We start from the raw sequence: 22,474 nt of genomic DNA on the forward strand, positions 1-22,474 counted from the left end.
CCCCCAAGCTCAGCTGCTAGCAGAGGCACTGCCCCTCCCAGTTTCCCCTAAGAGGAAGCTACTTTACGGCCCCCCAATATAACATTTGCCTGAGTCCAGGACAGGCCTTTGTTCAACTCCCTGTAGTCCCCAGCTGCTCCACCCCTAATCTAATCAACAGGGCCATGTGACCTCGGGATGCAGCCAGGCCTGGCAGCAGTTCCCAGTTTTCTACATTCAAATCAAACTGACAATTTTTACATATACATTAAATAATTACTTCCTTCAAGTCATTTCAGAATATAGTTTTACATTGTATCTACCTCTTAGCAAGTCTTTCCTTGGTCTGATTTTGTTTCATTTGTTCAGTTTTACACAAAAGTCTGGTGGTTTTAAAACGCCGGCTTTCTGATAGTGGCGAGTACTGGCAATGCAACCATTTTTGGGATTAAGAAAATGAATTCCCCACAAGAAGGTTGTATCTTTGGAGTGGTCTCGTGCCAACTGCGCAGTTCTCCTATTCTGGCGTGAATGTGGGCGGCGATAGCTCATCCCCACATCCACCCAGACTATTGATTTAGTTTGTTCTGGCATAGAATAATGGGCGGCAACAGCTCATCCCCACATCTACCCAGTCTATTGATTCAACATGGGTCAAAACCCATGACATGACTGTCACGCTCACCTGATTCCCACGGAGGCGCAGGTCTGGCTTCGAGTGCTGATGCTTTTTTAATGGTGAAGCGCAGGACTCTGATGATGGACAGGAAGGGCCCCTCTACTCTGGCTTTTCTGGCTCGCAGGAATATTCCCCTGTGCATGAAAAGGGAGTATTACCTACTGACGGAATAATGCTCAAGCCTCCCACTCCCTTCCAACCCTCCTCGATACCCTTCCACGATTCCCTGTGAAGTCTCACCTTAGGGTTTGGAAGGATGAGCTCTCCATCCTGCTTCTGATGCAGGGGCGCGTTGAAACCCAGTTACTTCACTGGATTGAGGTTTTATGGGAGTTCAATATAAGCTTGACTATTCAGGTGAGGCGCTGTAAGAGTTCTGTTGCAAGTTCAAAAGTTCAAGCTTAATAATAATGTTCATTGTCTTATTGCAGCAAGCGCTAATGCTTATGTCTTTTTCCCCTTAGGGGCCGGGGTTCGGAATGCCGGAGATATGGCGCCGACCCGAAGTGTAAGTTCTGGATGAGCGTTCAGGTAATGTCTTTGCAATCGCTCATTCAATGTCTTTGTCTTTTTTCCCTATTGGGGCCGGGGCCCGGAATGCCTGGAAGCGGCAGGACCCGAAATGAAATGGGAATGACCCAACAGGTAAGTCTTAGAAGGAAACTGAGCTTTTCCTTTTTCCCTTCCTTCTCTCACCTTGTTTTCTTGTCTTTTTCTCTCTAGGCTCTGGGAAGTGGCTGCGGATCCGGATGATCGCTGCTGAAGATGGAGGCGCCCAGGAAAGGTGAGTGAAATGCAGCGCTGCAGCGGTCGAAACGAAATGCTTTTAAAATGATGTCTTCCCTTTCAGGATCGTCAGTGTGATGTCCCCGTGATGCAGCTTTAGCAGGTAAGGTCTTCTTTCTCTCCAATTCCTTCTTATCTCCGTTTGCAGGCGACCCAGGATGCTGACAGGCGTGGCTGAAGTCCAGATGCAGGAGCTGACACGGTGAGCGTCCAGCTGCGAGGAGCAGAACAACGCGAAGCGTGAGTTGCTGATCGGGCGTGGTTTAAATAGCTTTGGAAGAGGTTCCAGGCATGTACCCTTCCACCGATCAGGTATGTATCCTTCCCCGACCACACCCAGGTGGAAAGTAGTCCCACAGGTAAAGTAGTTCCATTCAGGCCTCAAGAGGGCCTGGATGTAGCAGCATGGTCTGCATCAGGTAAGTGCACATTAAAACACTTGAACACATGTCTAGCTTTATGAGCCTGGCGCCTAAGGCGCCAGGACAGGGGTCCAACATGAGCTTGGCGCCTAAGGCGCCAGGACTGTGTCCAAAGGGCCCCAGCTTGGGCCCGCTGGCACTTCCCTGGGGGGGAATGATGCCTGCCTCTGGGGTTGCTGGGTCGGACCTGGCTCCTTGGAGGTAGGCATCATGACAATGGCGAAGGCCAGTTTGCACGTTAGTTCACCACGCTAGGCATTGGTCTGTCCCTGGACATACCTCAAACAAGGAGGTCCCTCTGCCTCTTGTGAGTATTCTGAGGGCCTTCTCCCATTTAACCCCCTTAGGAATACCTCCCAGATAATGGAGTGTCATGTCCAGATGCCCGCTGGTTTTGGTGCACTTTACAAATGGAAAAACTAAATAAAATGTCCCATTATTTCTCCTAAGAGTATACAAAATACTGTGAAGAAGAAGAGACCAGGAGTAATACACACTTACCCTACCGAATATCACTATAGTACTGGGACGAAGAAAATTCAAACTGAGGTACACCAATATGCTCAATGGAGATGTCCCAATAATAAGCCCAGGATACTCGATGGAGACGTCCCAATAATAAGTCCACGCAAGGTCAGGCAATTGAAGTTAAGAATGCCCACCTGCAACCTGTTAAAACCTCAGAAGAGTATAAAATGGACACAGCCAGAAAGCAAGTAGAGCAAGTTGGAAGGAAATGCCCGATTTACACAGGATCAGCTGGAGCAGGACAGCATACAGAGACGCTAAGGGTCTGCAAGTTAAAGCAGCAAGAGGAAGCGTAGCGAGTGAGCCTTGTCTCCATGGAGCCAGAGAAGTACATGAAAGGGCATCAGGAGGCTTGCTATTCCCTTTTGAAGTGTTTTCAAGAAAATGCTCGTTCCCCTGGGCTTAGAAGGGAGCCCAGGAGTGTCAGGAGGGCATGCAGTGAGACCCTAACCTCAGAGGGAAAAGACGTTAATTAGGAATGCCAAAATAACGCAACCGGTAAGTCAAATGCAATAAAAAACCTGGTGTGTGCTTTTGAGCGAGTCAATACACAGTAACAGAGAATGCGCTTAAGGAAGAAAGACGTGTTGGTTAAAACCTCTGAATGCTGTTAATATAACAATGAAGTGGTACATAGTTGGAGTGCTTCTGTGTATGAAAACACGTTCTCAAAAGCCTTTGTATGAATCAAAAAAGCCTCAAAAGAGAAGGGGAGCTGTGCGCGGAAACGACGTGGAAGCAAAATCCAGAGGAACATTGTTACTAGTGAAATGCATGAGAAAAGTGTTAAATGTTAGTGAAACATTGATGCACGAAAGAAAGTGAAATTTAAACGAGAATTGCATTTTTGTCAATGAACTGTAAGGAGAAGACACAGCTAAAAGCCAGGGCACCTGGCTGTGCAACCTTTAATGGGTGGACCGTGTGGTTTGACACCTGCGCCACGACCCGGAGAGGCCCTGCCGAGTAAGTGAACTGTGTGGCAAGCTGAAGTGTAATAAGCCTGGAGTCATTGACTATCGGGGAAGGGAACCCCTAACGAAGTAAGTTGAACTGTTGGTTTTTGTAAATTGAACTAAGTTAAATTCTTGGGTTAAGTAAAGTGGAACCTGACAAGTTAAACATTGGTGTTTTGAAAACCGAACTTTGTGAAATCAAAAGTGTCTGAGCTTGGGAAAGGGAAGCCTGAGCAACCCATTGAAGAGTCTGAAATGAAGGCTTTGAGTTCGGCAACCCGGAAAAATCCAAAGAACTTTTGAGAAATAGGGTACTGTGAACTTTTAACAAGTGAATTTACAAACATTGTATGTTTTCCTTGTTACCCCTTATTCAATTCTTACTCAAAGTAGAACCCATCCTGCTATAGCCACTGGATATGTGCACCTTCGAGGTCGATGCTTTTCTTTATGCCCTACAGGGCAAATTGTCGAAAACTGTCTAAGGTTTAGCACTATCTATTCCGAATGCACTGATATGCCATGAGATTAACTTACTGCCCCTCTCACTAAAGCGTAATTGGAGAAGCCTAAAAAATTATATTAAAATTGTTGACCCTCGAACAAACGCTCTGTATCTGGAGCTCAACAGAATTCTTGGTGATCCCAATATTCGCTCTCTTAATAAACTCACTCTAAAACTCAAGTCAACTCTCAATGAGATCAATGAAACTCCAGAGTCAATAAGTATGTGCCTGCCGAACCAAAAGAAAAAATATCAAAGATATCACTGGTGCATTATGTCTGATCTGATTGGGATTTACCCATCTTTTTATGAATGCAATCTCTTTGGGAGGAAATGGGGCGATAGACCAAAATATCTAATCCAATTCCGCTCTCCAACAGCAAGGAAAATATACCTTTGGTTTAGGCTAAACCAAATACCAATTTATGCAAGAACTAAATATTGGTATAGATGCCGGGGAATTATGGGTTCAGGCACATGCAGTTTTTTGTGTTTCAGATGAAGAGAGTGAAACCTTGAAGCACTTGGTGGTTTATTGTAATTTCTTTGAGGAACCTCGTGATCGAATCTTTAATTTGAGCTCATCAAACAAATCCCATATTGCTATGGAATCATTGTGGAAACGATGCATGGAGGGCTATAGCCTACGACTTACCTTGAAATTGATTGATTTTCTTGCATTAATTGAGCTTAAACTGTCAGAGGTACTGTTGACTGAATAACTAAGTGTATCCTGATTTTCAACTTGCCCGCTGCGAAAACTTGTTTTGCCCTTTTCTTCCTACAAGGTCAAATCAAAGCTGCTCTTGATAATCCACTCCAAAACAATAATGTGTAAATTATGATTTATTGGCATTGTTGGTTGGATTCAGCTTTCTCAGTTATACTTTTACTGTGTATGAATTACTATTTTTAAATTGTATTGTATTTTACATATTGATTGATCGAATGAGTTAATAGCATATCTTTGTATATTCTTTCCATTTTATATATGTAGTTTGTAAATATGTAATTTGATTTTGTAAAGGTCTTATTTGATTAACCCAAAAACAATAATAAAAAAAAAGTGAATCCTGAGTAGCCTGTGCAACTTTGCAAACCTGAGTGTCTTGAACTTGGGCAAGGGTACTATAGAAGAGCTCCAGTTCAAAACTATTTTTACTTTGAATACTATTGAGTTTATCAAGTCCCCTACACATGGTTATTTTATAGAAGTGAGGTCAAGCATAGGTTTTGAAACACAGAATTTTACTTGGGACTGACAGACTTGGACTTATCTTAGTTTACTTTCAGAAAGGGAAAATTCTCACCTTAGTATTCGGGCAAGTTAGGCGTTAAACCATCTTGACTAGTAAAATAAAGATTTTCAAACTATGTCTGTTGTCTGTGTCATCTCTTCATACCGCCCCTCTCTCACACTCACACACGGGCAAATTGTTCTCTTCTCCTCAGTACTGATCATATGTGTATGTCCTAACTAGAAAGAGGGACGGTTCCTTATCCACTTCCGCATTTCAGGCATGGACCGGGACAGAAGTCAAGTCAACAACTCGTGTATGAAGTTATGAGTAATGAAATTCCCATATAAACAAGAAAACCGTTTTCCTTTGGGAGGATAACAAGTATCCCTAAATTGGGATTGCCTGTCCTCTAAGGGGAGCTGGGGTGGGAGGGGGTCACCCCCACTGAGATCCCACTTGTCCTGTACCCTAGGGGGTGTTAAGCTTAGCAGACTCACCTCTCTAGTCCCAAAGGAGATGCCTACCCTTGGGGAGATGATATGAATTCCCTGGAATTTGTCACAATATGTCGAGAAATGGAACCTAAAAGAGAAATCGAGCCACCTTGTTTAGAATGTGTTAATTGGAGTACCATGTATGTTTTGGCAATTGAAGCAAGTCCTTTACAGCATATCCATAATATTCTCTGTTCTGCCGGCTAACATTTCCAGACCAGCTGAATTAATATGGTCTTCTGGCTACGACTTAATGTGTGATCCTAAAGATCTACTGTTACTTTGAATGCCCACATTTTGACGAGATGAATTATAGCAACATATGATGATTGCTAAAATGGAATGTATAAATTGATAAGACAACAAATCATAATATTAGATGATCAATAATATTGCATAGATACATCAATTAATGAATTTGCTACCTACCGATTTCTGCCCTGCTCATAAAAAGCCATCTTTATTATGAATAACAATCGGACCAGATTGTTTTGCTCTTATGTCTCTCATGAGTTTCTTTTGAAGTGTGGGTCTCCTAATTTGTATGTGATCACACGTAATAACCATAGTTAACATCTTCATAAGAAGACTAGGGTCCTTCTCAGGGATGAGGGCGAGGAGGAGATGCTAAGTGGACTGTGGCGCCTCCTTTTACCATTCCCATCTCAGTCCCCAGTTTCTTAACTTGGGGTTTTGGGTGCATATTTCGACTAAGCTTCAAAGATTTAATAATGAGCAGTACAGTATCAGTGTTTGTAATCATCAAGATGCTGGGCATTAACTTGCCTGTAAAAGTAAGATGGAAATAGTAGGATACAGGTATATTTTTTTATATTTTATTTGCCTGGAGGGTTCGACTTTTCTTTGTTTTCTTGAAACAAAAACGATTTATTTTTAGTGAAGGTGCATTATGTTCACTTCAAAATACTTGTGCCTGACTCGGTCACATATGAAACAAGAATGTTCTGGTGTTGTTCAGTACACCCAGTCCATCCTATACCCCATTCTCTGCTGTTGTTCACATGGTTTCCTATTTTCATTGCAGGCCCAGTTTGTGCGAGAACGCAATGTCTGATGCAGATGACGTGGAGGCAGCTGGGACAGCCAAAGTTCAGATTGGAATGAAGTAAGTGCTTAAATTTACCTGATGCCTTTTAGAGGTAAACTAATCCATGTAGTCTGTGTCTGCGTACATTTTACTTCAACAGCAATCGAAACAGGAACGTTCTTTACTGTATTTTCCAAAACAGGGCACAGTTCTTTTATCCTAAAGTTGCAAAGTTGGGTCAGTATAGTACATTTGAGGATTCTTGGCATGTAGTTGGTCCAGAGAAGCTAGATAGATGGTATTCCACTGCCTGGAGCTGGTCACATGGTCGCTTTTCAAGCACTTCTAATGTATTTGCTGATTGTTCGGCAGAAATCAGATGAGGGTCAGGGACCGTGTTGGCAGCAGTATTATATAAACCTGAACAACCTAACACAGATCAGGCTTTTCATTGGCCCAGGGCATCTACTTGCCTGTGGGACAGATGGGCCTTGCTGACATGGTATAATATATGATGGAATTATAGGACTGAATGATTAATGACAATAAAAGCCTCTATGAATGCATCAAGGAATTGACGATTTTTTAAAAGCTGGTCTCCTTCCATGTTACTCATTGCTTGAGTAAGTCAGATACAAGGTTCTACCTCTTGAGAGGAAAGCGGTCTGAACTTGAAACTTTAAAGCAAGTCTTTAATATTAGGCAAAACTCTCTACCGTGGTGGTTCACAGTCACAGAGATACATAGTGAGCAATAGGCTTTCGAATGTAACAGGAGCCCTAGATCCAGAAGGCCCTTTACAGAAGATGAAGAGTCTTCAATCATTTGAGAGTCTTTGAAGTTGGCACAAGATCAAACCACCTCATACCAAATATGATTCTCAAGGTAAGCGTTCCTTTTTTTGTGCAATATACTGCTCTTCAGCCAACAGACATAATTAAAGGGTGACCTTTTGCATATGCTTAATATGCAGAGGTATCTTTTGTAAGTTGCCCATTGAAAAATGTCTACCTTTGCCAGTTGCTCAGGAGCCTGCAAAGTTTGGCTCTCCAGATGTTTGGACTACAAGTGCCACCATTTCTAGCCATCTTGTCAATAGTGCAATAGTTTGTGATCTTCCACAGAACCTTTTCTCATTGTTGCACTGCAGTCTTCATTTGTTGCTTTCTTTACCCTATTGAATATAGCATGTGGTAAAGGCTGAAAGCGAAATATCCATTTCATGCAGTGCAAAGAGCTTACGTAATGCAGACAAGGGTTAGTGATAGCCATTGACACGGTTCTTTGAACGTCTGTGGCATTCACAGAAAAGGGCTGCCATGAACCCTACTGGGTGTTTTCAGTAGATTGTGAATGCCTCCGGGAGAAGCCAGTCAGAAAGCCTCTAAAGAACTAATCGGAACATATCATCAAATACAACAATCTATTTTTCTTTCTGTGTGTTTATGTATTCTTCGTTTATGTGTGTTCATATATTCTTGTTGTAAACATTGAGGCTTTGCATATTAATATGCATTTCTTTTCCCAGGTATGATGATACAAATTCACAATTTGCAATATTTGTCGTCCAATTGAGTAACTCCTCTGGCCTCTACCTGGAACAAGATCAGAAAGTGTAAGTATGAGGGAATCGAAGTGTAGCCTATTTCGCTTATTGTCCCCGTTATGAAAATAGTACTTTCAAACACTCCATCTACCGCTACATTGCAGAGAATCGTTTTTGTTTTTTAAGCATTCACCATCTGCTAGCTCAAGTTGACAAACCCAAGAAAAGTGAGTTTATGGACGTTATCGGACTGGACGACCTTCCGTAGCAGCCATTGGTGTGATTTTTGCCATGAATACGTTGCAGTAGATGTCTCCCTTAACCCCACACAAGCACATGCATTTTACCATGTATGCCTCTGTCCTCCTCTTATCCAGGAGTAGATGAAGACGCTTTCATGATGAAGCCTTTAGGGGTGCACTCTTTTCAGTTTCCCCTTGATTGATCTGCAGTGCTGACAGGAATCATTCTCCTTTTAAGCCACTGTTTCCCTCTCAAAGTTCGATGGTTGACAGTCGATGACAATTCCATTTCTAGTAGTCCCAACAGAGATGCCTTTTAACCAATACCGACTTAATGCCAGGAAATATAACTGACACTGTTGTTCCCAGAAAAGTGGATAAATGCATTGTACCTTGTAAGCGATAGTCGAGGCAATCACCCACACCCAACTGGAAATCGTACAAATGATCAAGGGCACTTTGGCAGGTCACCACACGCCAGCATGATGCATTCAGCGTGCAAATACATACACTACATTTATAGACTCGCAGGGAGGAGAAGATGTGAAGTTACCTGCAATCCAATCATCAAGAAATGGCGATCTTCTCCTCCCTTTCAATCATGTTGTACCACATGTGGCAGTTCGCAAAAAAGGTAGGTAGGTTTTGTCAGGATAAAGGAAGCCTCTTCCCCCTCCCTTCACCCCCCTAAACGTGTACTTTCATAAGCACGCAAATGCTGAAAACGTATCTTCCTTTTCTCACCGAGTTCAAGATCGGCTAATTTTCTCATCTATCAAGGACGAAGACATTGCCAGATGTCATGTTTAGTTTCAACACTTTGCATCTACTGAATTATTAAAACGCAATTTTTATAATATTCCCTCAATTCAAAGCATAGGCTTTCTAATTTATGTGAACTGTGAATTGTGCACACATCACATCAAGAGCCTTTCCTGTAAAATATGCTTAAAAATTCATAATAATTCACTTCGAGACAAAGGTTCTGGGTTTATTGATGGCAATTAATTTGTAGCTGCATTGTCCACCTGTTTTTAAACGTTCTGATTGGTTTTGATGCATATATAAAAAAACAAAATCACTAAACATTTGGGTGTTGTTCAAGTATTGTGTTTTTCTTTTGTTTCGAATATTGGATCTGTGTGGTTTTGAGCATATTCATTTTTTCACTAATGTCACATGGTGATGGTTTAGTGGTGTTGTTTATAGTCATGTGATTTTTGATCTGCATGGTGTTTTTTGTCTTGGCGATTATCTCGTGAGATTCATATAGGAGATACTACATGTAAGCTTTTTTGTGTGTCTAAAAATGTTTTTGCTCCTACTCATTTTATTTGGTATTTTTATATATGCATATATGTCTTTATGGATATAAACCAAGTGTTTGATGCATTTCCAACAAGAATTGTGCAAATATACATTTATGTTTTCAGACCCATAGTCTGGAACTGTTTTATTATCACTTTGAAAGCATAATATATTACAGGAAACGATCGTGATGTGATGTCTGTTGTTTGTTTACCCAAATCATCCTTTCTTGTATAATCGGGTCCCTCCATGATGTTTTTTAACTGTGAATTCTGTGCCATGTTAAGCCATGCCATATTCATACAAATCCTACTTTTGCAGGTATATTCGTGTGGCTGTCCTGCCATCTAATGAAAATGTAAGCTGTTTGTTCCGCACCAAATCTGTGGACTCCGCTGACAATCTCCTGTTCAATGAAATCTTCTGTGTGCCTATCTCTCATGTCTCGTTACGGCAGAAGACCTTGAGGGTTGATGCCTGCACAATTGAAAGCCCCCACCTTGAAGAGTGCTTGGTAAGAGAAATGAAAATGTTGGTGTCTGCCATGTTTCCGAACTCAGAACATCGTAACTAGCACTGAAGAGTAAAGGGGGCACATCTGTTTTCTCCTGTACCTAAAGCAATGCATATGATACCTGAAAACAATGTACAGGAGGGGGCCTAACTGCAGTACTTCAAGGGCTACACCCAAACGTGCAGCTCATCATAGGTAGGCCATCTCCTCATTGGGTATTCTTAGCTGCCTGGAGGAGGCATTGCCCAGAGAAATCCCTGCACCCCCATTTCCACACACTACTGCACCACAAGACTATATTTAAATATAGCATGCATTTATGCTACCTAAGATTTAAAGTTAGCCATGTGAAGTAGCAGTATGGTGTGGTGTGGAGTAAGGTTCAATTTATAGTCTGCTGGGATTAGTAAATTTGGACTGGGTGTTGGGTGTAACATTGGCATTCCCCCAGCCCCTTTGTAGACTTTACAGGGTGTAAATAATAACTGTTTAAAAAAGATAACATTTTATTTTCTCACTAATTTCCCCCTTTTTGAAATGTTTGTTTTTCACAGTTAATTTCACAGGTTTAGTCAGAGATCGTGTCCTTTATTCCACAGTGATGGCCGATTCTGAGCTTTTGATAAAAGTAGTGAAGACAGCAGACATTCTCCCTTCCAGTTTCCAACACCATCATTCTAAGATGGTGGAAGAATTGGATGGGAGATAGTGTTTTCTAGCAGCAAAAGCTGCTAAAATATACTTTTCATAGAAACCTGTGCACCAGCGGCATAGTGACCCTTTTCTAATTTAAAAAAGTTTTCTTATGCTTTCAGTAAACTTGAAAAGTTGTGCTGCCATCTAGGAAAAGCAATTTTTGCGAAAGAGCTTATGTGTGCAATATAGTTTAAGGAATCCTCACAGTTGCTGTATATTAGCTCCTTTTTTGACGTGCAAACCCAGGGTTTTTGGAAGGAGAATCCCCTCACGGTGCCTGCGCTGCATTCTTGATGGATTCTGGGCTGCTGGCAAGTCATAAATCAGACACATGCAAAAGTCAAGGATTTGTCAGTCCGCTGCATTTTCACTTTGACAGAAAATTGTGCTTTTCATCCTTCATGCACTAACACTTTACTCGTTTCTTTTGCATGCACCTCAGAATCGGGCACTGAGGGTTTCCATACATCTCTTCTATAGAGTCCACTTTGTGTATTGTTGTGTCTGTCATTCTGGCCATAAAATGGACGAATACATTCATTTTGTGCAAGTTAATGGTGGTGATGGTGTGTGTTTATATAGGCATACGTGTTTTGGAGCTAGCCTGGAGTGTACGTGTGCTTGGGTATGAAATACATTGGATAATATCCATCATTCTAGATCTGGATAGCTGCAATATCCGGTTTGCAGAGACTCTGCCACGTCTTTTAATAATAAACTAGTAATTTATTTGCATACCAGATTATTGCGCTTGTCCTTTGATAATCCCAGTCAGAGTTAAATGCAATTTGTACATGTCAAATATTATAGTAAACCAAATATTGAGTGTGCCCCGCCGACACGTGTTTTGACCACAGGTCGTGTTCGAGGCTTTAGAATGCGCTTCTGACACGTTAACAGCAATTATTTACTTCTAAAATATATTTGTCATAATCCGTAAACATTTGAATTTTTCAAATATTTTACATATTTTGTAACAAAAAACCGTAATTCACCAGAAAGTATGACAATTCCCAAGAGGAGATTTCCGCAATGGTTATACAAAGACCATACATCAAACACAAATATTTCCAAAAGTAATTTCAAGAAGTTTTTAAATGCATCATAAAGTAAAACAAAACCAATCTGAAGCATGAGAAAAAAAAAACATAGAGATAAAAAGATAAAAGAAATGATTATTAGTCAAATGTTGACTTAATAAATTAGCATCATGTCGTAGTTAATTTGTCCTTGAGTACTATAACCAAAATTGTGACATGGTTTATATATTGCTTTCTGCAGATTTCCTTTTACATTCATTATTGAACTGAAAGGAGTTGTGCACCTACACCGCCTCGTGAATCAAGGCCAAGCTTGTGAGACAAATCGGTGTTGGTGTACTCCCATTAGCTATAAGTTGTGTTCAACTTTGAGTTGCCATTCCGTATTAACTCCAAAATAAAAAATATATTACTTAATAATATTGAATTCGTTTCACTCACCGTAAATCTTTTTTTATTCCCATAGGCCAAATAATGTTGTATATACAGCATTGTAATTCTATTAATGATATATGTCCCCATGTCAGTGTAATGAGATTCACATTTTTCCTCACCCCTAACTCTTCCGGGGTACAATCTTGAGTTTGATATAATTCATTAATTGCACCTCGAAAAACTGTATAGCTGATCAGTTATTTCATGTCTGAAAAGATTGTTAATTGTTCTTTGATGTATGGTCTTTTAAACAAATTACCATTATTTGTTTGATTATGTATCACCAGTGTAATCCCATAATGGCAAACATGTTGCTTACCTAATTAGTGGTTCAATTCCGTTCAAAATCAGTTCTTAATTGAGGATGTCCGGTCATCATTCATTGGCGTGCCACGTATATTAATGGCACAACCGCCATTTTGAATGTTTATTATATAGCGGCGGTTGATTAACATTGAAGAAATTATGTATTGGTGAGTTACTAATGAAAGCAGAAAATATTATCGATCTGTATGGTTGAATGAGACTGATAATGGTGGTGGTTCCTGTTATAGTTTCTAAATCTCCCAAGTGGTCTGCTGGATCACACCCACACTGCTATTCCTCTTAAATGAGGTCATAGTAAAATATGTAGGTATATATTTCCACTTAAAATTTTGAAATTGCATTACCATAATAACCCAATCCCGATTATATTATTACTTAAATTAGTAATAAGTATAATGTATCCTATGTTTACCTGGTTGGGAATTATCCCAATCTGTGATCCTATCCATTTGGTCAGTGTGATCCCCTATATGTCAGCTGGGCATGCTCAAATAAATGGTTTACTATAATACCATGATGTGTTTTTGACTTGTACAAATTCATATAACTAGGACAAGCGCAATAATCTTCTATGCAAATATTGTATTTGTTTATATAGGCACGTCTCCTCTGTAAGTGTATTGGTGACTCTACCCCATGTAATGGGTGGGTCCATGTGTTTGTTCCAGCAAGATAATGTTGCTGAGGATGTATGTGTGTGCATGCGCATTCCCCATCCTCAATTTACATTTTTGTTACTTTATTCGCTTGTTCCAAAGGTATGGGATGTTGGGGATGTTGCGTCTCTGTGCATGTGTGAGTAGGCCTCATCCGCAATGGATGTGTGGATGACTCTGGATCACCTCTGCTGAGTGTTTCTCTCTGCATTCATACTGCAGTTTTTCTCAATGTGTATGGTTGTCTGTCATTTTCCACACGTTTGTTCTGTGATTGATGTTTGTGTGAGAATGCCACATCTACAGCTAACATGTGAGTCACTCTTAACGTGCATTGCATGCATAAATATTTGGATCATAATTTATTTCTTTGAAAGGTGAATGTTGACGTTATCGGAGTGTTTGTCTGCATGTACATTCTGTGGTTCCCAATTGTTCCATATGTATCTTTTCTTGGTGATTTGAGTTTGTATGTGTGCTACACAGTGTGCAAACATATCTCAACAGACCTACCTACTGCACATACATGAATATAATAATCTTCCTTAAAAAGAGAATATCTCGAGTTTAGCTGATCTCATTTTCGAAAGGACTATGGCGTGCACTAGTTCCAAGTAAGTGCTAGGTGTATGCTGAAAATCGAGAAAATCCCAACATTGTTTTTTGTGGGTCTATGTAAAACACATTGCTTTTGTGAACATTCTTTTTATCCATGGAAACACTCATAAACCTTCACCAAAGAAGTCATGATTATTCAGATTTGGTCGTATTAGTTGCCTGACAAATTTGGTGAGCTTTCATGGATGATGATAAAAGTTACAGTAGACAATGTTTTTGACTTTTTGTACGTAAAGTGTCATGTGACCTATACTACAGTGTCGCTAGTATCACACTATGATATAAGATTCTCCATGATATGCCAATTGTAGAGTTGAGAATTTCTTGACATGGACCACAAAAGAAGCAGCCTAATAAAATTGCTGCAGATGCACTTTGTCATAGGTCAGTGAGACCACATCTCGCCCACCGTTGGTCTTCTTTGCAGGCGTGAAGTTCATCAGCAAATTGCTTTTAACTCCTTCTCCATGACCCACAGAACATTCTACTGCAATTGTCCATTCATCTTCTTGGAGAAATCTATCCACTTGCTAACAGTGCCTTTCAAATCAAGTCGTCTCATCTACTTAAATCAGCCAATTTTTCACAACCCCTACTTGCCATAAGGATTTTTTCAATTTTTCACACCCACGTTTACATTCTTTGCAGTTTTCCAATAATGCGAAAACCAACTCCTTTTATTTTAGAAAATCAATAAAAACAGAACCTTTTTATTGTGTCCATACCTATATCGATTTGACGATCTGGTACATGAATGCCACTCTACCTTGTTCTTCAGTGCCAAGATGGCTGTAAGTGAATGTATATGGTTTGCAAATAAAATAGCCTAACATATCACCCACTGTCTCACTGACCAAACGGTGCATAATTATGCCCCTGATAATATGTTTGAAGCATGGCAAAAACATGTATTAAGCAGCAATACATGACAAATGCAAAGTCCTGCAACCTCCAAGAGGTTTGCATATGATGTCACTTGACTGGCAGATTTGTTTTCTGTTATACTTATTTGAAAATGCAGAAAGAATGTGTTGGGTAAAAAGCCCTTTAAATAGGACGAAGAATGATCATAGCAATCCTCTTACTGGGTCCCTTCCAGTGCCAAGAAGTGATGGAGGTAAAAGGATGAATTAAAACCAGATAACATTAAAATGGGAGCGGAAGGGGCAAGCTTCGGATGAAGGTAGCCAGGGTGTGCCATTGTTTCAGGCTTCTGATCTAATTATCCAGCATTCTAATATACTGCTTGATAATTATAGGCTAATAAAAAATCAACGTTGTTTTCATGTAATTAGGTCTCCTTTTAATCTTTGCTTTTGGTTTCCATGGCTGCCTCCTGAGTTTACATTCAGATTTGTTAGACTGTGCACAATAATAGTATAAGCCCTCCAAGTAACTCCATCGCTGTATGTCTCATAATTTGCAGCAGTGCAATTATTTGTTTCAACCTTACCAAAATGGGGGAGTAATATAATGCCACAAATAAAGAGTCTATAGAAGTAATTGGAGAGATTGTGTGTGATGTTATTCAGAAATACCTGTTAATGAGGCTGTGTAAATTACAGTAGGGTCTGTTGAAACTGGCAACAGTGACTCCTACTGGTGCGTGTTAACAAAGTATGTAAGTTGTAAAGAATTGGATTTGTCTTTGCATTCTAGCTTTCCTCGCTATTTCTATTTAAAGTGCTATCTTTTTTGTCGATTGCCACTTTTTTTGTTGTAATTTTCGTAATTGGCACGCGTTCTAACCGTTGCCGTTCATTGTAACCCTTTTATTTGCTGTTGTAACCTACAGGGCGGAGCTCAGATAAGCTTAGCTGAGGTTTCCAGGTCTGGAGAAAAGTCAACACGTTGGTATAACTTACTCAGCTACCGATATCTGAAGAACAAAAGCAGGAAAACGAAACCCAGAGCCCCTGAAATACCCAGTGCTGAAAATCCGGTGAGGACTATTGCTAACACTAATAATGCAACATACCTTTTTGCAGGTGTTTGCCTGTAAGGTAAACTTGGTAGGATAATGTATTAGCTGTAGCGTTATTTTTGTGCTTGAAAGGTCTTTAGGTCTAAACCTGGTGATATGACTCAGACATTGATTTTTTTGAGGTGGTTAAAAGGACTAGCATTTTGTTGAATAACAATAACATATGTTCGAAGAGAACCCCCCACGACAAATTAATATTCCCGGGGAATATGTTTAGAAGATGCTGAGGAGTAGCTAGTCTTCCCAGAGCTGCCAACCAGCAGTAGATGCTTGCCATCTTGTTCACTGCCAGGCGCCACACCAATATACCTATTTATATAATTCAATCTAACCCTGCCTGTGAACCACATCATGCCACGTAGATCACTCCCCCATTAGCAATAGGTTAGCCAACAACCAGGCTGGTGTGTAAAAAAAGAATATATATTTATCAATTGATATGTCAAATGTATATTTACACAAAATCACGCAGCACACCACCTCACTCCATGGCCCAACAGTTTTTTCTTTCCTGACAATTCACTTTTTTACACAAATTAGAAACTCCAGTTGGTTTAGGATAACAGAGACTCTTTAACCCAACAACATGTACAGTTTTCCTTCTTGGGTTCTTTTCCATCCAGTTTACATAGAAACGCAGCTCTATAGAATACTTCATACACTTGGGCCACTCACAAAATACTCTTAATGTGCAGAATTGTGCAGCACCACCTGGACATGACTTCACAATACACTTTGCATGGGGTTTACTTTAAATAAAAGGTAGCGCCTTGAAACACGACGGATTATACACGTGGCAATATACTTTACATGAAGTTTACTTTAAATAACATGCAACACTTTTCTGTTAGTAAAAAGAAATTTGACATGCGCAGCACTCTTTATCTCCATGCACTCTTGGCAATGCTAGCAGTGTTATAGCACAACGCACTTTTAAGAAAAACATATTTGTATATATATGGAACCTTTTTTCCTTCACCCCTATGCAATGAAAAATCCCTCTTCTATTAGGAGTCACTTTCTCACTTTCTGCAGAGATGTGCTTTTAAATCAGTGACTTCACTCTGTTTAATTTTGCAATGACAATTTTCCTATGCCACACACCTAGATATTCAGTTATGATATGCAACCCCTGTGCTTTAAGGAAGGGTTCAGGGAGTGCTAAACCATTATGAATTGTTTTTACATGCAACCGTTCCCTTTAGGGGATTTAGGAGTTGGCCACAATAAGCTAAGGGGTACACACTTATTTTAAATATACCTCTCATCAGCACTCGGACATAGTTTGTAGGTTTCAAGCTCACCCTGCTTCCTTCGATTATATTACAGTCAATTCAAATATTATTTAGTAAAAATGCTAAGGATCTACTTGGCCCCAACAAATCACTAAGGGGAAGGTATAAAATCAAACGCATCCCCACAAGACCTGGTACTATTGGACACGTTTACTTACATGGAATATCTCTGGGTTTGGTACTGTCATCTCCTGAATCATCTCATGGGCCGCATCGGGACTTGGTTAGATGGCCTCTTCAGGTTCAGTCATGGAGGCCTCCCACAGCAATCCCCCCTATTTGCCTTTCCTGATTTTGGATCCCTAGTCTGTTGCTTTTCTAGGTTTCCTACAATTGCGGTCTCCCAGGCAATGTTAGTTTTCCAGAAATGTTTCAGTAGTCCCACTCTGATCATATAAAACAGCTGTCCCCTTATCCCATTGTGCTTCTCCTTACAAATCTGTAACCACTACCCCAAAATATCCAAATTAGAAAAGATCGGCTCATTGCCTATAATTTCCAATTGGGCATCTATTTTCCTCTGCTTAAACAAGGCCTAGGCTCTTCTCTTTGGATTGGTTCTTTTAGTTAATAAGCCTCAATCCTTCAGAGTTATGACTCTACCCCTTTGAAATTGACATTCAGTTATGACCTTAAACACGACAACATGGCAATTTCTTTCAATCTACAAATAAGCATCATAAAATATATATACATCATTGGTCTGATCATGCCGGAACTTAATGAAATGTCTCATTTCAGCATGAGGTTGCAGGTTCAATTTGCAGATATTTGTAATTTATTCAACAAATATAACAGTTATGAACACAAGATTTTGTGCACAAATACCTAATTCCACAAGCTATCATCTCCCTGAATCTCCTCTTTGTAACATTTTCAGGGAAGCTATCATAACATTTCAACTTATATCTTCAGTTCTCAAGATGGGAATGTTATAAGTGTTGCATCATTCCACAGGGCTTTCCATGATCTTTTCAAAGATATTTCAATGATTACTGTGATAGTTATGGTTCCCAAGATAATGGCCAACGTATGATCCTCCATATAATCCTATATAAAAATAATGACATGTATGTTTTCCCTTCAATTAACTGCCATATTTTTGTTCCCAGGATCTGGCCTTTGTTGGCCCATGACTGCCATAAGGCACTTAACATTTCTTTTCTTTCTCCCAGGCCTAATGCCCATCTTTCCTGATCTTCCTTGAGCAGAGGATATAACTCTGCCCCATCACTGATGTCACAGTGTCCTGTAACCTGTCCATCAGATCACCAGGAATCAGATTTTACTTCTGTTTATTTTTAAGAGTGGACTTCCATTAACTGGTTCTTTTGTTTTCACAGTGGCCATCTGTTCACCTCATAAAACCTTATTACGGTCAAAGCGCCCCCTTCCTTGGCTCTGTAAGCTTTGAAGACATTCCCTGATATTCAGATAATTGGTAGAGGGCAGGGCAGGTGCCTGGGACTTCAAATCTCATGAGAACATGTCTTTTGGGATAAGCACAGTTTTTATACATGCAGAAAACTGGTATTTTTGAATTCTGCAATTCCTTTACACATTGGCCTGCTTTAATAGCTTGCATCATGCCATCAGTGTCCAACTTCACATTATAATATACATTTGAATGGTTCAGGCCAGGGAGTTACTTTCAACCCAAACTGCATAATGTATTCATTTCTATGGCAGCTTTTCACTTTGGGAATAATACATGTGTGTCTCAATGGCCTGTAATGGAAGGTAGGCCTCTGGTTTTGGGCTTTGTCATTCAAACTCCAGGCCCATTTAATTGTATTTGTCTTTTTTCTGAAACCAACATTCAGTTACTTCATAGTTCCGAATGACATGCTGGCCTATTCTCTGCCAGTCAACGGTGTGGGTTCTACACTTTTAGGCCTCAGTTAGCCAAATGCAGTTTCGTTTTGTCTTGGGGCGGCATTTAAACCCCTCAGATCCCACCATAACCAGGCTAAGGATAGGAGAAGCTAACCCCCAGCCCCGCCCCACACCCATTCCTAATGGATTGTGACGGCATCAGGGAGAAGACACTTTTTAATAGCCATGTGGAAGGGCATCCAAATTCTGTAGGCTGTTATCTTTACAGTACTCGTGCATGGACGTCTTGCCAATTATTGAGTGCTTCATGGTTATGATTGTGTAATTGTAAAGTTTTTACTAAACTAAGGATCAGACCAGAGAAAACAAGAGAACTAAACCATAATTTAAAACAAATGATTTCGACGCTTGAAAACGAACAAGGTCAAAAAAGGATTGATTACACCCTGCTTTATAGAACATTTGTTACAGAAAGGAAGCTTGGAAGTAACCATCAAACACCACCCCACCAAGACCAGTATGATGGTCGTATACGAGAAAAGAAAAAAGCATTAAGGAATCAGACGACAAAAAAAAATTAAATACGACAACTGGAGTAAAGAGATACATAAGCTAAAACAAAAATACAGAAACTGGTTACATTTACACAAGAAGACCTTGCTAAATCAGGATGCAGAAAGAATGCTGGGAAAAATAAGAACCAAAAATACAGCTGAAATCTGGGCAATCATCAACCAAGTGGAGAAGCCTCAAGCAATAAGTCAGATGAACCCAATTAGGGCTTCATCATGGGTTAAGCACTACACAGAGCTGCAAGGAGAAAGTTATACCGACCCAAAGCGGAAATCAACGACAAACAAAAATGAGGCAATAATAGATATCAGTATTGAGGCAATTGAGAACATCCTAAAAAAACTGAAAGACTCGAGAGCCCCTGGATCCGACGGGCTGACGAATGTAATACTGAAAAGTAACACAGGCGAATGGGCTAAATTTCTTCACCTTCTATTTAATTACATATTAACAACAGAAAAAATTCCAGATTCCTGGCGAAAGGCAGTAGTGGTGCCCATTTTTAAAAAGGGTCTCAGAACATCAGCAGACAATCACAGACCAATTGCATTACTAGACGTGGTGGGGAAGGTCTTTGCGTCCACACTACTGAAAGCATTAGACCATTGGGTACAGCAAAGTGCATGACGTGATCCTTGGCAATCGGGTTTTGTGAAAGGGAGAGGCACAGCACTTAACATCTTCCTGATTAACTTAATGAAAGCCAGAACACAAAGGAATAAAAACCAAGGAATCTACATGGCGTTTGTAGATTTGTCGAAGGCTTTCGATACCATAAAAAGAGCTAAACTATGGAAGAAAATGGAAAGCTGGGAATGTCCACAGTCACTGGTGGAGAACATCAAAGACTTGTACACGGATACAAGCATCAGAGTCAGATTGGACACAGCGGGTACATTAACAGACGAAATTCAGATAAAAATGGGCTTAAAACAAGGATGCCCGCTGGCTCCGGAACTGTATAACCTGTTCACATCAGACCTCGTGGAGTCATTTGAGTCCACTTGCTGCTTTCCACCAAAAATAGCAGGAAGGCCGATTGGGAGACTGCTTTACGCAGATGACATCGTCCTGATGGACCAAGCCCAAATCGGCTTGCAAAGACAGCTCACAACATTACAATCGTACGTGGACTGTAAACGATCTGGTAATAAATCCAGAAAAATAGAGAATTCTGAAGTTATGCCCCGGAGGTAACAAAAACAGAGGGAAAAAACTTGGATGGTCTCTGAAAAACAAAAAAATCTTGGAAGTTGAAGCGTTCACGTACTTGGGAGCCTGTATAGACAATGCGAAAAACAACATGCCAAGAATAGTGGGGCTAAAAAGGAAAGCAACTAACCTAGCAGCCCAAGGGAGAATTATGCGTAAAAGATACTGCAGATTCACCTTATCACCTCTAATATCCTTCTATAGGATGAAAGTGGTGCCAATATTAACATATGGGGTAGAATCACCAACCCCCCTACAAGCTCAAACATAGTCAATCCTGGAGGGCCTGTTTTGGAGGAAAAACTTACAGCTGCCCAAATCAGTCCCAATACAGCAAATAAGGAGAGAGCTGGCATTGACATCACTCAAAACAATAGCGGTATGGAAGATGTTAAGCTTTTACCGAAAATGTCTTGAGGAAAATACCACGGGAGGATTTGGGGTGCTGAAAAAAGCCCTAAAAGACCAATCTGACATAATCTTAACAGACTGGCAAAAGAAATGTCGAGGGATCCTAGTGAACCTCAGTGAGTCAGAGGACGACTTATGGATCAACCCAGACAAAACTAAAAAGAAACTATACATGGCAGATTGGATTGAAACCCAAGAAGACAACCACAAATACAAAGTTTACGAAAACGTCTGGGCTCAACCACGAAAACTGAACCAGATCCTGAGCTATCTGACTCTATTCCCTAACTGGTACTTCCGAGACCTTTTTCTGAGATTCAGATTGAACATTTTACCAACGGGAGAAATATTACAAAGAAGAAAAAGGTTGGACATCTGTGATAGCTGCAGAATGTGTAAAATAAAAGGAGAGACAGAATCTCTGAAACATCTCAAACTTCAGTGTACCAGTTTAAGGAAAGAGCGAGAGCAGTGCTTAGGGGACATCATTAGAAGTCACATGACAAGGAATGTCGATGAGTGGTGGAGGACTCTAGTAGAAGGAGAAAATATGAAAATGACATTAGCACTCTTAAGACTAGTGATTCTAATCCTCAAGAAACTAGAGGCGATCAACAACATGACCCGGGTACAATAAGGTGTTACCAAGCTCTGCTATCAGGATACAGCACATCAAACTGAAGACACATCATGGAAGAATGGACATGATCAGGTTAAAGGTTTCAAATATGGAAACCATATAATCTGTTTAATAAAAAATAAAAAATAAAGTTTTTGGTGGCTTGGGTAAGTAACTGTATTCTGTGGCACAAGCATTCCTTTGCAAGAGGGGAAGTACTATGAGCTGTACTTGAAAGGGCCAGACACACTTGTGGGTACACATACTGGAGTTAGCATTCAGGACGTGGGTAAGTGAGCAATAATACGCTCTCTACCTTTTTAATCAGAAATAAGCAGAATGACGTCATAACTTCATGCACTTTCTTTCCTTTGAACCATAAAGCTTCAACGTGTCACCATTGCCCCCCTAATACTGCATTTGTATTGAATATGGCAATTATGTCAAATAGCCATCTATATGTCTGAAATTGACTGATAACATTGAATTTAAAAAGGTTCCTCAGCAGAGAGAGTCCCCAATAC

General features: G+C 40.3%; 1 protein-coding gene across 1 annotated transcript in view; it reads left to right on the forward strand.

Annotated features, from left to right (window-relative positions):
• The window catches only part of WWC1 (WW and C2 domain containing 1), a 535,977-nt gene that overhangs the window by 430,078 nt on the left and 83,425 nt on the right, over positions 1-22,474 (forward strand). Inside the window, exons 13-16 of the mRNA XM_069654296.1 lie at positions 6,636-6,716; positions 8,167-8,253; positions 10,056-10,248; positions 15,816-15,962. Coding sequence (XP_069510397.1) covers positions 6,636-6,716; positions 8,167-8,253; positions 10,056-10,248; positions 15,816-15,962 — 508 coding nt within the window. The remainder of the gene's footprint in view (positions 1-6,635; positions 6,717-8,166; positions 8,254-10,055; positions 10,249-15,815; positions 15,963-22,474) is intronic.

Source organism: Ambystoma mexicanum, chromosome 3q (assembly GCF_040938575.1).
Source record: "Ambystoma mexicanum isolate Mex_15411 chromosome 3q, UKY_AmexF1_1, whole genome shotgun sequence".
Classification (NCBI taxonomy): Eukaryota; Metazoa; Chordata; class Amphibia; order Caudata; family Ambystomatidae; genus Ambystoma; species Ambystoma mexicanum.